The sequence below is a fragment of the Entelurus aequoreus genome, linkage group LG17 (genome assembly GCF_033978785.1).
Source record: "Entelurus aequoreus isolate RoL-2023_Sb linkage group LG17, RoL_Eaeq_v1.1, whole genome shotgun sequence".
NCBI classification, from domain to species: domain Eukaryota; kingdom Metazoa; phylum Chordata; class Actinopteri; order Syngnathiformes; family Syngnathidae; genus Entelurus; species Entelurus aequoreus.
The window spans coordinates 51855156-51871465 of record NC_084747.1 but is presented as its reverse complement, the minus strand read 5'-3'; the positions used below and the strand labels follow the sequence as shown (position 1 = coordinate 51871465).

The window sequence follows — 16310 nt, the reverse complement described above, 5'->3', positions numbered from 1 at the left end:
AGTGTAGGTACACAGAACATCAGAGGGTCAAATGTGCGAGAAAATGAGAGCAGACAGTGTTGTGTGGGAACCGCAGGTGCAGAAACACAAAAGAAGAATCCCTGTGGGATGCAGAAACTGTCAGAGAAATTTCCCGTGCAAAGTTCATATTGTTGTTACTCAGCCAGCGTTTGTGGGTCTGATGGACCCGTTGCATTTTGTAGCTTTTAATGCCTCACAACCAAACACTTTTATGTGAAAATACTGAACAGATGTTTATTGGGATAAGGTAAACATCTGTTCAGTATTTTAACATAAAAGTGTTTGATTGTGAGGCATTAAAAGCCACAAAATGCAACGGGTCCATCAGACCCACAAACACTGGCTGAGTAACACTGGCTGAGTAACAACTTTTAATGCCTCACAACCAAACACTTTTATGTTAAAATACTGAACAGATGTTTATTGGGATAAGGTAAACATCTGTTCAGTATTTTAACATAAAAGTGTTTGACTGTGAGGCATTAAAAGCCACAAAATGCAACGGGTCCATCAGACCCACAAACGCTGGCTGAGTAACAACAATATGAACATTACACAAGGGTTAAATAGGCCACGGAACAGAGACACGCGGCAGGCTTACACACACACACATGCAGCCACAAAAAATTAACGCCACATACACATACCCCACCCCCCATCCAACGCCCTTGACGCAAATCTCTTAGGGGTGATGGACGGATGGGCAGCGCTTGAAGAGCTGCAGCCAGCCACCGTAGCCCCCACTCCCTCCCCTCTGTTGCTAGTCTCGAGATGTTGTAATATGTATATGTGCTTTGCTATGGAGGTTTTTTTTACCACTCCAGACTGGGCCCCCTTAGGAGCCCAGTCTAGATTGTTTTTTTTTACTCATCCTTCCCCAGCGTTTACCTTTTTCCCATCTTTTACGGGGCGCCTTGTGGCGAGCCATCTACGTTCCTGTTCTGTAACCCTGTACACTGTTTGTTTGTCTAATCTTGCACGGGTTTTCGCTGAAAACAAAGTTTTGTTGTACTTGTGCAATGACAATAAAGACCTACCTACCTACCCAAATAGCGGATTGTGCATGCACTTAAAGTCATAATGAAGGAGAACATACAAAAATAAGGAACATTTTGAAGGATAGATTTTAAAAACAAAACAGTGTAATTTTAAAAAGGATTATAAAGTTAGAGATGGTGGCAATGACTAATTAATAGTATTATTAAATATTGCTCCAAATGCATTAACTATAATTAGAATACTATCAGTACACTGCAAAAACTGAAATCTAAGTAAGATGAAATATCTCAAATAAGGGTGATATATGCTTATTTTCTGTCTGATAAGATAATTCTTCTAACTAAGCATATTTTATGTTAGAGTGTTTTACTTGTTTTAAGTGTTTTGGTCCTAAATTACCTCAGTAAGATATTACAGCTTGTTGCTGAGATTTTATGACCTATATTGAGTAAAACATGCTTGAAACTAGAATATCAACTGTTGCAAAGCTGTGTCATCAACACTCACAAGTATAAAACTACTTTTTTAAAGTAATCATTTCTTATTTCAAGCATGAAAAAAAAAATCATGACTTTGACACAATTGTGTCTCATAATTAAAACAGATGACAGCCAAATGGAGTTTGCTGTTTTATTTTCAATGAAACAATAGAAAAGATGTACTCTTATAGTAGTACAGTTGGCACAGTACAGTAAACTGACAGTTAATATTTAAGCATTTGACATGTGACATTTCAAATAATTTTGAATAGAAATAGTTCATGCACATTCAGATAAATGCTTCAAAATTACAATAAAAAAAAAAAAAATTGTCCGGGGGCCGGGCTGTATATATTTACATATATATATATATATATTTCCCTTGCGCACTAATTGACTGAAAGAGCACGCACTTGGCGCGATGATGTCATGTTATCGATGGAAAAATGCATTTTTAGACCATATGATTTGCCTGAGCGGCTAGGAGACCCCGAGAGTAACAAGCGGTTGCCTTGTTGCCTTTCCATTAAGAACAATAAACTAGTTTTCAGTAAAAGTTTGCTGTTTTCAAGAAATGTAATGCCGAGCGCATATCATTATGTCAAGATAATGGCACTAGCATTTACTTAATTTAAGAACATTTTCAACATATTGAGAAAAAAGGTGTCCTTTGTTTTTTCTATCAAGAAAAGTGCACTTGTTATTAGTGAGAATATTCTCATTTTAAGGTATTTTGGGGTTCATTAAGGTCAGCTAATTTTACTTGTTTTGGAAAGTCTTGACATGCCAAATGTTCTTTTTCTACTGGCAGATAATTTTGCTTTGTTCAAGTAAAATACCCCTAATTTTTGTTTCCCTTGTTTTTGAACACTGACTTTTTATAGTGTATGCCCATTTTAAAATACTACTAATACCACGTTTGTACACATTTGTAATTTATATTTAATGTGTACCCTTATTAGTAGTATAAAGGTATACATTTAGTTTCTTAAAGACAAATATTGCACTCCAGAGTGAACATTCTTTAAAATGGTACCAAAACCAGTGAAGTGGGCACGTTGTGTAAATCGTGAATAAAAACAGAATACAATGATTTGCAAATCCTTTCCAACCTATATTCAATTGAATAGACTTCAAAGACAAGATACTTAACGTTCGAACTGGAAAAATGTGTGATTTTTTTATGCAAATATTAGCTCATTTGGAATTAGATGCCTGCAACATGTTTCAAAAAAGCTGGCACAAGTAGCAAAAAAAGACTGAGAAAATTGAAGAATGCTCGTCAAACACTTACTTGGAACATCCCACAGGTGAACAGGCTAATTGGGAACAGGTGGGTGCCATGATTGGGTATGAAATGCTCAGTCATCCACAAACAAGGATGGGGTGAGGGTCACCACTTTGTCAACAAATGCGTGAGCAAATTGTCGAACAGTTTAAGAACAACATTTCTCAACGAGGGCAGCGCGGTGGGACAGGGGTTAGTGCGTCTGCCTCGCAATACGAAGGTCCTGGGTTCGATCCTGCGTTGGGGATCTTTCTGTGTGGGGTTTGCATGTTGACCCCGTGACTGCGTGGGTTCCCTCCGGGTTCTCCGGCTTTCTCCCACCTCCAAAGACATGCACCTGGGGATAGGTGGCCCTAGTGTGTGAATGTGAGTGTCTATCTGTGTTGGCCCTGCGATGAGGTGGCGACTTGTCCAGGGTGTACCCCACCTTCCAACTGATTTTAGCTGAGATAGGCTCCAGCGCCCCCCGCGACCCCGAAGGGAATAAGCGGTAGAAAATGGATGGATTAATGGATTTCTCAACGAGCTATTGCAAGGAATTAACGGATTTCACCATCTACCGTCCGTAATATCATCAAAAGGTTTAGAAAATCTGGAGAAATCGCTGACCTTCAATCCCTCAGGCGGTACTGCATCAAAAAGCGACATCAGTGTGTAAAGGATATCACCACATGGGCTCAGGAACACTTCAGAAAACCACTGTCGGTAACTACAGTTGGTCGCTACATCTGTAAGTGCAAGTTAAACATTTTACTATGTTTTTAATGTTTTTATTATTTTTATGTTTTATTGTATGTTTTATTGTTTTGTTTTTTAATGTATTGTATTCTGGTTTTATATGTTTAAATGGATCTTAAGGTCTGCAATAAATAAAGAATAAATTAAGATTGACTATGCCAAGCCAAAGCCATTTATCAACAACACCCAGAAACGCCGCCGGCTTCGCTGGGCCCGAGCTCATCTAAGATGGACTGATGCAAAGTGGAAAAGTGTGCTGTGGTCTCACGAGTCCACAATACAAATTGCTTTTGGAAACCGTGGACTTCATGTCCCCCGGAACAAAGAGGGAAAGAACCATCCGGATCGTTCTAGGCCAGGGGTCGGCAACCCGCGGCTCCGGAGCCGCATGCGGCTCCTTGACCACTCTGATGCGGCTCAGCTACATACATGCCGACCCCCCCGATTTTCCCAGGAGATTTATGGATCTCAGTGTCCCTCATAGATTACTCCCAGGGAAAAAATAATCCTATTTACACTCTAATTACTAAATAAAGGGCGTGCCCTAATTGCACTGCAGTAATTGTCCTCTATAGCATTTACATACAACGTGCCAGTCCAGCCACATGTTGCATGTTGTTATTACTTGCACACACAGGAGACAGCAAAGCATACTTACTCATCAGCCACACAGCTTACACTGACGGTAGCCGTATCAAACAACTTTAACACTGTTACGTTACAAATATGCGCCACACTGTGAACCCACACCAAAAAAGAATGAAAAACACATTTCTGGAGAACATCCCACCGTAACACAACATAAACACAACACAACCATTACCCAGAATCCCATGCAGCCCTAACTCTTCCGGTCTACATTATACACCCCCGCTACCACCAAATCCCCCCACACATCAACCCCCCCCCCCCCCCTCTCCGTGCGTTGGTTGAGCGGAAGAGTTAGGGCTGCATGGGATTCTGGGTATTGGTACTGTCAGTGTAAGATGTGTGGCTGCTGAGTTAGTACGCCTTGCTGTCACTTACGTGAGCAAGCTGAAATTGCATTCTACGTGTGGTCGAGCAGGTACACTGTTAGGGCAGACTGTAGAGGGCGCCAAATGCAGTGTCATCACGCTCTGATATTCGGGAGTCTCCCGGGAAAAATGAGAGGGTTGGCAAGTATGACGCTATCAAGCGCCATTCATTCAAAACTCGCGGGCTGCACTAACATCAAATTTCCACATTAAAGTGCGTGCCGGTGCGTGTGTCGGAGACCCCTGGTTAACATAGCACAAAGCGTTTAAGCTTTGTATGCGGTGTTTTTCATTTTAAATTTAAAAATTTTTTTTGTGGCTCCCATTACTTTCTTTAATTTGTGAAACTTGCCAAACTGGCTCTTTGAGTGGTAAAGGTTGCCGACCCCTGTTCTAGGCGCAAAGTTCAAAAGCCAGGATCTGTGATGGTATGGGGGTGTATTAGTGCCCAAGGCATGGGTAACTTACACATCTGTGAAGGCACCATTAATGCTGAAAGGTACATACAGGTTTTGGAGCAACAAATGTTGCCATCCAAGCAACGTTATCATGGACGCCCCTGCTTATTTCAGCAAGACAATGCCAAGCCACTTGTTACAACAGCGGGGCTTCATAATAAAAGAGTGCGGGTACTAGACTGGCCTGCCTGTAGTCCAGACCTGTCTCCCATTGAAAATGTGTGGCGCAATATGAAGCCTAACGTACCACAACGAAGACCCCCGGACTGTTGAACAACTTAAGCTGTACATCAAGCAAGAATGGGAAAGAATTCCACCTGAAAAGCTTCAAAAATTGTTTACTGAGTGTTGTTTAAAGGAAAGGCCATGTAACAGTAGTAAACATGACCCTGTGCCAACTTTTTTGCAATGTGTTGCTGCCATTAAATTGTAAGTTAATGATTATTTGCAAAAAAATAAAAAATAGTTCCTCAGTATGAACAATAAATATCTTGTCTTTGCAGTCTATTCAATTGAATATAAATTGAAAAGGATTTGCAATTCATTGTATTCTGTTTTTATTTTTGATTTACACAACGTGCCAACTTCACTGGATTTGGGTTTTGTATTTGGGTCGTGTCAGGGAAATAATTGAACGGAAAAGCCTCCAGAGGGTGCAAGTGTGCAGAACACCAGGGTCCGTCGCCGTCCGGTTATTAAAAGAGTTTGACATTTGGAAGATTGGCATCATTCACCACTGGCTCCGTCGTGAGTATGGAGGCAATAAAAACAACAACAACAATGCGGTCCTACCTTCTTGCACGGCCTGGAAAGGGTTGTTCCCGTCCACAAATTCCACAGAGATGGTAATCTTCTCCGTCTCCAGGATCTCGTTGTTCAGGTTGAGGTCCGCCACCGCCAGGCGAAACACTTCATCGTCCTTCCGCGCCGACTCGTCAAAGATGGCGCCTGTGGAAAAGAAAGGATATTTGATCAACACTCAAATACATGTAACATGGTTGAAATTCAGAGGTAAGAAAGCCCCAGAAGGCACAACATTGATCATAAATACACGCCATTTAAAACCGACTTCGAAACAACATTGCAAAATAGTTGTATTTGTAAACTGAGACAACGTTGACGTAAAAATGACCACATTTCAATGGTCGTATCAACGTCAGAACCCGACATTGATTCCACGTCGTCGATGTAATGTTGTTCCGATGTTAAGTTTGAGTTGTTCAACGCCAGGACCTAATCCAGCAAGTTACCAAAGACTATAAAATCGGGACCCATTACCTCCCTGCTTGGCACTCTGCGTCAAGGGTTGGAATTGGGGGTTAAATCACCAAAATGATTCCCGAGCGCAGCCACCGCTGCTGCTCACTGCTCCCCTCACCTCCCAGGGGGTGTAACAAGGGGATGGGTCAAATGCAGAGAGTAATTTCACCACGCTTAGTGTGTGTGTGCGACTATCAGTGGTACTTTAACTTAACTTTTTTTTTTTTTTTTTTTAATGTCCTGCCCAGCTTCTCGGGCAAATCATATAGCAGATGTAGATGCCCATATCGGCTGTTCAGATTTACTTTACAAAAGAGAAGTGTAGGATACTTCTCTTGTTGCCTTACTTGTATTTTGACTTTATTAAATGTATTTATATTATCATTTGGTGCAGCCGGGCCGGAGCAGGAGGGGATAGAAAGAGAGAAAAAGGAAGACAGAGGGGGGAATTGTGGGGACAAGAGGGGGATTAGACAGAGAGACAAAAACAACAACAGCAAACACAACAACAACAACAGAGCAACATCAGCAAATACGACATGTACAAATATGATGGTAAAAGTAATAGCAAATAAGCAGTTAGCGAAAATTAAAAAAAAAAAAAAAAAAATACAGAAATGACAATGAGCATTATTACACTAAAAATGGAGCAATATGAATACCAATAGAAATAGTGCTATTGATAATAAACAATACCAGTACTTTACCTTTATTATCAACAATACAATTGTTCAAATGCAACAATACATATACGTAATGATAACTTGAGATACGAAAGAATGCAGAAAAATGGAGGGGAAGAAAGAGAAGCAACCTTAACCTTGTAGATTGTTATAGTAACAATAGGTTAAGCTTTGTCAGTGTGCCATGTGTTATACCCAGTTTACCCTAGGGCAACAACGTTAATATATGTTTGATGAAACGTGATTATGTGCATGAGTGTATGTGTGCATATGTATCTGTATATGTACAGTATGTGTATGTGTGCTTGTACAGTGAATGTATATGTACAGTATGTGTATATGTGTGTACAGCGAATGTATATGTACAATATGTGTATACAGTATGTGTGTTTGAACAGTGAATGTATATGTACAGTATGTGTAAATGTGTGTTTGTACAGTGAATGTATATGTACAGTATGTGTATATGTGTGTACAGCGAATGTATATGTACAATATGTGTATACAGTATGTGTGTTTGAACAGTGAATGTATATGTACAGTATGTGTAAATGTGTGTTTGTACAGTGAATGTAAACTTTCAATGTTTTGTTCCTACTGGGTTATTACTTTTTGGATCTTTAAAGCAAAGGTACTGCCGGCAAGTTTTTGATGACTATCAACCTCTCAAGGAGCGTTTTAGTTTTGGATACACACGCGAATGATATTCAATTTAACATGGTATCTTTTTCCTTGTAGCCTTTAATTTCAACACGCTTGCTAAACCAGAAACCACTTGGCCGCTAATTGTGTAAGACGAGGAGCAGTGATGCGATTCTAAGCTTACAGCAGTGACTAGAGTGTGTGTGTGTGTGTGTGTGTGTGTGTGTGTGCGTGTGTGTGCGTGTGTGTGTGTGTGTGTGTGTGTGTGTGTGTGCGAGCACGATTGACTGCAGGTTACGTTAATAACCAGAAAGGTTACAGTAGCTGATTAAGTTGGCGAAGCTGCGGCAATATTGCTCAAGGAGAAGAGTCTAGTGTTATTACTGCAAAGCAAATTGGTCTGAAATCCCATGGAGGGTTGGAAGATAATGCGCGGACATGGACATGATTGATGGATTTTTCTTTTTTTTTCTTCATTATTATTCGTAAAACATCTAGGAAACAGCCAATCTAATCAAAGACCATTGTAATATTAGACCAGGGGTGTCAAACTTTATTTTAGATGGGGGGCCACATGGAGAAAAATCTACTCCCAAGTGGGCCGGACCGGTAAAACCACGGCACGATAACTTAAAAATAAAGACAACTTCAGTGAACAATGGGAGACCGGGCTTTCTGCTCCGCTGCTCCCAGTCTGTGGAACGCTCTCCCTGACCACCTGAGGGCACCACAGACTGTGGATGCTTTTAAAAAAGGCTTAAAAACCCTTCTTTTTAAAAAAGCCTTTTTTTTTTTTTTTTTTTTTTAGATATATGCATACTAGTTTTAGCTATTTGGCTGTTCTAGTTTTTATTTATTTTTTATTATCTTTTTATTTTTTCTAATTTATTTATTTATTTTATTTTATTTTTTTAATACACTGTAGCACTTTGAGGTTGTTTACTCAATGTAAAGTGCTTTTTACAAATAAAATCTATTATTATTATTATTATTAAAAAAATAATATAAAAATCAAATTACAGGATGTTATTTATGTAGTTTGCTTACATCGTGTGGTATATATATATATATTTTTTTTTACATATGTAGCATAATCTAGAAAGACACAAATAATTGCTATTGTGACATCTAGTGGACACAATTAAAACAGCAGTTTCTTTCATTCAAAAATTTCGGCTCATTTTTATACTTAGTAAACTCATCCCGCGGGCCGGATAAAACCTGTTCACGGGCCTGATCCGGCCCACGGGCCTTACGTTTGACACCCCTGTATTAGACCATATCCAAGTAACAGCAATGTTTTTTTTTATTCATTGCGAACATGATTATAGCAAGTTACATTATAGAATCACCTGTTGACACTCGCATAATTCAACATGTCAGAAAAAGAGAAGAAAGTAGCTGATTTCAGCAATTACGAAAAATGTTTCACTTCCTGCGTTATGTTATGATAGGGGGAACGAAAACAGAAATGAGAAATTGATCAAGTGTACACTGCAAAAAGTCAGTGTTCAAAAACAAGGAAAAAAAATACAAAAATTAGGGGTATTTTATTTGAACTAAGCAAAATTATCTGCCAATAGAACAAGAAAATGTAGCTTGTCAAGACTTTCCAAAACAAGTAAAATTAGCTAACCTCAATGAACGAAAAAATGCCTTAAAATAAGTATATTCTCACTAATAACAAGTGCACTTTTCTTGGTAGAAAAAAAAAGATTTTGCTCAATATGTTGAAAAATATTCTTAAATTAGGTAAATGCTGGCGCCATTATCTTAACATAATGATATGCGCTCGGCATTACATTTCTTGAAACTAGCAAACTTATACTAAAAACAAATTTATTGTTCTTAATGAAAAGGCAACAAGGCAACCGCTTGTTACTCTCGGGGTCTCCTAGCCGCTCAGGCAAATCATATGGTCTAAAAATGCATTTTTCCATCGATAACATGACATCATCGCGCCAAGTGCGTGCTCATTCAGTCAATTAGTGCGCATATATACATATATAATTGTAATTTTGAAGAATTGATCTGAATGTTCATGAACTGTTTCTGTTCAAAATTGTTTGAAATGTCACTTGTTAAATGTTTCAATAAATAATAAAAGTCCATTTGGCTGTCATCTGTTTTAATTACGAGACACATTTGTGTCAAAATCATGATTTTTTTTTTTCATGCTAGAAGTAAGAAATTCTTACTTTAAAAAAGTAGTTTTATACTTGTGAGTGTTGATGACACAGCTTTGCAACAGTTGATATTCTAGTTTCAAGCATGTTTTACTCAATATAGGTCATCAAATCTCAGCAACAAGCTGTAATATCTTACTGAGATCATTTAGGACCAAAACACTTAAAACAAGTAAAACACTAACATAAAATTTGCTTAGTGAGAAGAATTATCTTATCAGACAGAAAATAAGCAAATATCACCCTTATTTGAGATATTTAATCTTACTTAGATTTCAGTTTTTGCAGTGTAGCGACTGGGAGCAAATGACGATGTGTTGGGAAATTGGAAAAGAAAACACAGAAAATGAATAAATGTGAGTGAGAAAAATACGTATTATTTTTCAAGCCGATATTGATAACGTACTGTACTTTAGATTTAAGTGGAGTTTGTGCAAATTGCACCTGTAGATATGTCCGAACAAAATCTGACATCACTACTGAGGGAGCGCTAACATCACATCCATAAACAGGGTCTCTGCAGGATTAAACAAGTCACATTTAAGACTTTCTAAGACTTTTTTAAGACTGTACACTGCAAAAACTGAAATCAAGTAAGATTAAATATCTCAAATAAGGGTGATATTTGCTTATTTTCTGTCTGATAAGATAATTCTTCTCACTAAGCAGATTTTATGTTAGAGTGTTTTACTTGTTTTAAGGGTTTTGGTCCTAAATGATCTCAGTAAGATATTACAGCTTGTTGCTGAGATTTGATGACCTATATTGAGTAAAACATGCTTGAAACTAGAATATCAACTGTTGCAAAGCTGTTTCATCAACACTTACAAGTATAAAACTACTTTTTTAAAGTAATCATTTCTTATTTCAAGCATGAAAAAAATCATGATGCCGAGCGCATATCATTATGTCAAGATAGTGGCACTAGGATTTACTTAATTTAAGAATATTTGTCAACATGTTGAGCAAAAAGGTCTCTTTTTTTTCTACCAAGAAAAGTGTACTTGTTATTGTGAGAATATACTTATTTTAAGGTATTTTTGGGTTCGTTGAGGTTAGCTAATTTTACTTGTTTTGGAAAGTCTTGACAAGCCACATTTTCTTGTTCTATAAGCCACATTTTCTTGTTCTATTGGCAGATACATGTAAAGCGACTTTGGGTACTTAGAAAAGCGCTATATAAATCTCAGGTATTATTATTATTATTAGATACATTTTCTTAGTTCAAATAAAATACCCCTAATTTTTGTATTTTTTTTTTTCTTGTTTTGGAACACTGACTTTTTGCAGTGTAATGAATACAATTTAAGATCCATTTCACATGGATACAGGCAAAAAAGTACAAAAGACTTGAAGGAAAATTTGGAGGCCCGGAATTAATTGCAAAGTATATGAATTTATTCACAGCTCTTTCACATTGGAATACAAAACTTAAACTTAACTTAACCTAACTAAAAAAGACCGGAAACTTCTCTGTTGTGAAGCAAGATTTGTTTGGAAGTCAGAATAAAGAAATTGCCAAACTATAACTTCTGACCGCTGTGTAGTTACGTTATAGCGTCCTCAAAAATCGAAACATTTCAAAGAGAGACTGAAGTTTATGCATGTTTTAAGTAAAAGTAACGTCAATTGATTTTTAAGACCTTTCAAAATTTTATTTAAGACCTTTTATGAGATTTTAGGATAATTTTAGACATTTTAAGGCCTTAAATTAAAATTATTGGATTTAAGACTTTTTAAGACCCCACAGACACCCTGATAAATCAGCGGTGAATCCTATGTCCTGATTTCCATCTATGAATGTGGCAATCCGAGAAATTGCTATTTATAATATTATGGGATTTATCGGTGTGTTCTAGTATCGCCCAATAATTATCAATCCCACAATTATTGTGCACACCTACTCTTGAATACTCTCCAAGTGTGAGATGGACCAATCAGCCTGTAAAGGATTGCTGTCAACCACTGTTTGCCTTATCCTATTCCACTAAACACAAAATGTAATTAACCTTCAGAAGGACAACCTCAAGTTTGAAATGCATCCGCGACTCAAAGGCGACCGTAAACTACAATCCAACTGCTGCTTCATCACCAAGTCCTCATGAAATATGCATCCTTCGATAATGGGAACGGTTGGCGTTTGGCAACAGTAAACACTCTCGGCTCTGATTGACTCTTTGTTCTTTTAATAACAATACAATATGGATGAGTTTGGACAAACTTGCTGTGACCTTGTTCAGACTCTACCGGACTTCAATTTGTACTTTCCATGTTAAACATGCTCACTATTTAACCAGAAAAATCGCACCCTGGTCGTATTATTACTTTTTTTCTACATTAAAAACACATCCCTGTGGTCTACATACCATGTTAAGGTGGTTCTTTGCCAACATTTTGCATCGATTATGTTTTACAGACCATCTTTAAACTGCTTTCAGACCGTTTTTCAGGATGCGCCGTTTTGTGGGCGGTCTTATTTACGAGGCTCCACTTCGACGGAATCTTCTCCCCGTCAGCCATGTTGTATTTTTTAGCGCTTCCATATGGAGTCTACTGACAGATATAAGTTAGGACTATACGATACTTTGTATTAGAAATGGCAACAGCTGAGAATGCATGTGCATGAGTCTGCCACATAAGAGGATAGTGAAAAAGAAGGAACTTATTGAGTACAATGTCGGAATTACAATGGTGGACTCGGGCAAAGCTCTTCAGTTAAGTTTCTACCATAAATGAAGATATCCGCCGACCGTACACTTGGGAAACATGTCACAAATAGGGAAAATTCCAATTATCTCCGACATGGTTGGATTTCAAATTTCCGGGACTTATGCAGATCCCAAATACACGAAAATAGGTACTAAGAGGTAAAAAAAAAAAAGTTTATTTTACATAACAGGTCCCCTTTAAAACTCCTTAAATGTCACATAAGGGATCATTAATTAAAAGTCTAAATGCCCAGAAATATCACCCATCCTGTTAGGCTGTCACGGCTCCGACGGTGAAAAGGAGGCACCATACCGTGAATACACCTCGAATCACGTCTATAAAAGTTCTCATTCATCCAGGTCATTGTCATCTCAGGGCATTCAATCGATCGCAACTGGACTGTTTGGTTTGTCTTGGAAGACGTTTCGAGGAGGTTTCATCAGTTCGTGCTCATAGACTTAGATCGGTCAGATCTAGTCTAGCGGCTGGTGCCAAAACCCCAAATATTTATACTCCAAAAACCAGGAGGGTGTGTCTGGGCAAGGATAGTTTCGCCCTATCGTAGTGAGAAAATCAACTGTTTTAATGCCATCGAGCAATATTTAAAAAATATATATATTTAAACAGTTTCATTATTCTCTTTTATTTCATACAATTGTTTAACCAATATAAAGTCAACTGAACAGGCACAAGTCATTAAAACACCGTTGAGAATTAGGTCCTGACGTTGAGCAACTTAAACCTAACGTTGAAACAACATGCTTGGGTTGTTGGGTTGTGACGTTGATTTGACGTTTGAAATTTGGTAATTTTCCAACCAACAACGTGGACCCAACACTGGACTTCAACGTTGTATCAATTACAAATACAACTATTTTGCAACATTGTTTTGAAAGTAAGTTTTAAAGGACATGCATGTATAATCAACGTTGTATCAATGTCTTGTTCCTGCTTGGAAAGTTCTCTGGGACTTTTTCACTGACTCTCACTATTATGTTAGACCCACTATGGACTGGACTTTCACAATATTATGCTAGACCCACTCGACGTCCATTGCATCCGGTCTCTCCTAGAGGGGGTCACCCACATCTGCGGTCCTCTCAAAGGTTTCTCATATTCATTCATATTGACATCCCACTGGGTTGTGAGTTTTTCCTTGCCCTTATGTGGGCTCTGAACAGAGGATGTCGTTGTGGCTTGTGCAGCCCTTTGAGACACCTGTGATTTAGGGCTATATAAATAAACATTGATTGATTGATTGATTGATTGATTGACATTAATGAACTTATACAATATACATGTGACAGAGTGTAGCCAAAGGCTGATTTGATTGATGGTATATAGTACCAACAACCTGCAGGGAATCTTGCAAAGAAACAAGCCCAGGGCTCCCACTAATTCAGCGTTATAGTGAGTTGTGATTTTCATGCACTTATCTTTGGTGTATTTATCTGCCACGCATGGAAAGCCGGTCCGTGAAAATAATGCCTACATTAAACTGGTCCGTGGTGCAAAAAAGGTTGGGGAACTCTACTCTAAAGCAGTGGTTCTTAACCTTGTTGGAGGTACCGAACCCCACCAGTTTCATATGCGCATTCACCGAACTCTTCTTTAGTGAAAAATAAAATGTTTTTTTTTTTCAAATTCAAGACAAAGTTATATGTTTTTGGTAACACTTTAGTATGGGGAAAATATTCTAAGTAACAAAGACTTAATTTAGAGTTATTTGGTTAGGGTTAGGGTCAGGTTTGGAGGGTTAGGGTTATAATAAGGCCAAGCCGAATAAGATTAAAGATTAAGATTAAAGAACCAATGATTGTCACACGGCATTAATAAGTACTTAATAATGACTAGTTAAGAGCCAATATGTTACTAATTTGCATGTTAATAAGCAACTAATTAATGGTGAATATGTTCCCCATACTAAAGTGTTACCATGTTTTATTACTGGTGCATAAAATGAACCGTGCATGAACTTCAACTTGTTCAAACAACAAAACCAACACGGTGCATAAACTCACAACAAATGACACATCTGCAAATCAGTCTGCTGTTGCCGTATCCGTAATACGCCGATAGAGAGAAGTTTGTTTTTACACGATGAGTCGGGTGTGTTTTGACCTCCGCCGAACCCCTGAGGCCGACTCACCGAACCCCTAGGGTTCGATCGAACCCAGGTTAAGAACCACTGCTCTAAAGTATATCCAAATTGACTTTCCACGGTATTGTCTCTTAAATACACTTGAATGCTTTTTGAAATGTAATAAGTGCATTTTATTACTGTACCAGTAATGATATTTAGGAGCAATAGCAACTGTTCTACATCATTATGAGTCATTGTTAAACTGAAACAACAATGCCTCCACTTTATGCATGAGCACAAAACTCATGATGCTGGTGCATTAATCTTGGTATTACGTGACAAGTACATTCGCTGCATCGGGGAGACGGCACTGAATAAATCACTCAATCGTTTTAAAAACAAGAGAATCTGCAACAGCTGTGGCCAAATTAAACAGAGGCCGCGTCCAAAATTGTTTGGCGAGACGTATTGATTTAAATGTCCGCTGATGTTCAAGTGTTTGGTATTCATTTCCTTGTTTGTTTTGGGCCATGAATACTCGGTGTGTCCTTGAAATACCCCGAATGGGGCAAGTTAAAACATGGAAAAAGGCTTCAGTATAAGTAGTAGCTGCCATTAGTTTTCCCCTTGGCACCAGATGAATCAGCATTACAAGCGGTAATACATCAAACACTGGTTGAATTTATTTAGCAAAAACAACGGTTGTTAAATGCAACTTGATCAAAAGAAGCACCTAGTGGAACACTGACCTCAGGTCTCAGATGGCTTCTTTTGTCTTAAGAACGTGCAGACGAGTCTTTGGTTTCGTTTCACAGTAAAAAGGCATGAGTGAATTCATGAGGCTTTAACAATCTGTCTCGAAAGTGGGCACTCATTTTTTAATGAATTCATAAAAATGGAATGATTCAGTCTATGGTAAAAAAAAAAAGACCCGACAATAAATATGAATCCCATTAGAAGGCAGACAAAAATATTTGAACAAAGCTCACTTTCAATTAAATCAACACATTATGTTGATGCAGTACATCTGTTGTGCTCTTTAAAGAGAGGCTTAGAGTAATTAGCACTAATAACTCTTATCAGTCAGCGTTGGTAAAATTGCAATATCGGTCGTGGCATGCATCCAGTAGGAAAGGGATTAATATGGCCCCATTCCTCGCGGTTTACCTGATACCTGAAATGTGACAAATTCTTGCACGATCCACTTAACTCTAACTTATATTAATAATTCACCCCTATACAATATCCTACCCTAATACCGTACTGTGCAATATTACCCTTAGAGTGCAATACACTGATTGTTATTTATTACTCCGGTACTCTTGTCTTGTTCTGTATATTGTACAGTATTTTGTATTTGTATAGTGTTTTGTATATTGTACAGGGTTGCTTATTATTTTTATTGGATAGCAGTCTGTTTATTTCAATTCTTAGTTTTTTTTCTTTATTACCTCGTGTAATTTATTTTTACCCCATATTTGTTCCCACTACCGCACCTTAAATTGGAGTCCTTAATCTCGTTATATGCAAATATAATGACAATAAAATCCATTCTATTCTATTCTTAAGCCGCCAGACGGCAGTGGAGTGTTGGATATCTTAAAATGTGTTTTGTGGCAATTCCAACTTTGACAACAGCGCCAGTTGCTATGTAGGGTGGCACTTTCCATCATTTTCAGCAGATTGCATTGCAACATTATTAACCCCCCTCCCTCTTCCCTTTTTTGGGGCCATACGATTCCTACCCT

The 16310-nt window shown here is 38.1% G+C and overlaps 1 protein-coding gene across 1 annotated transcript in view; it reads right to left on the bottom strand.

The window, feature by feature from the left end:
* The window catches only part of LOC133632993 (glutamate receptor ionotropic, delta-2-like), a 259620-nt gene that overhangs the window by 10437 nt on the left and 232873 nt on the right, over positions 1 to 16310 (bottom strand). Inside the window, exon 3 of the mRNA XM_062025899.1 lies at positions 5792 to 5947. Within this exon, the coding sequence (XP_061881883.1) occupies positions 5792 to 5947 (156 nt within the window). The remainder of the gene's footprint in view (positions 1 to 5791; positions 5948 to 16310) is intronic.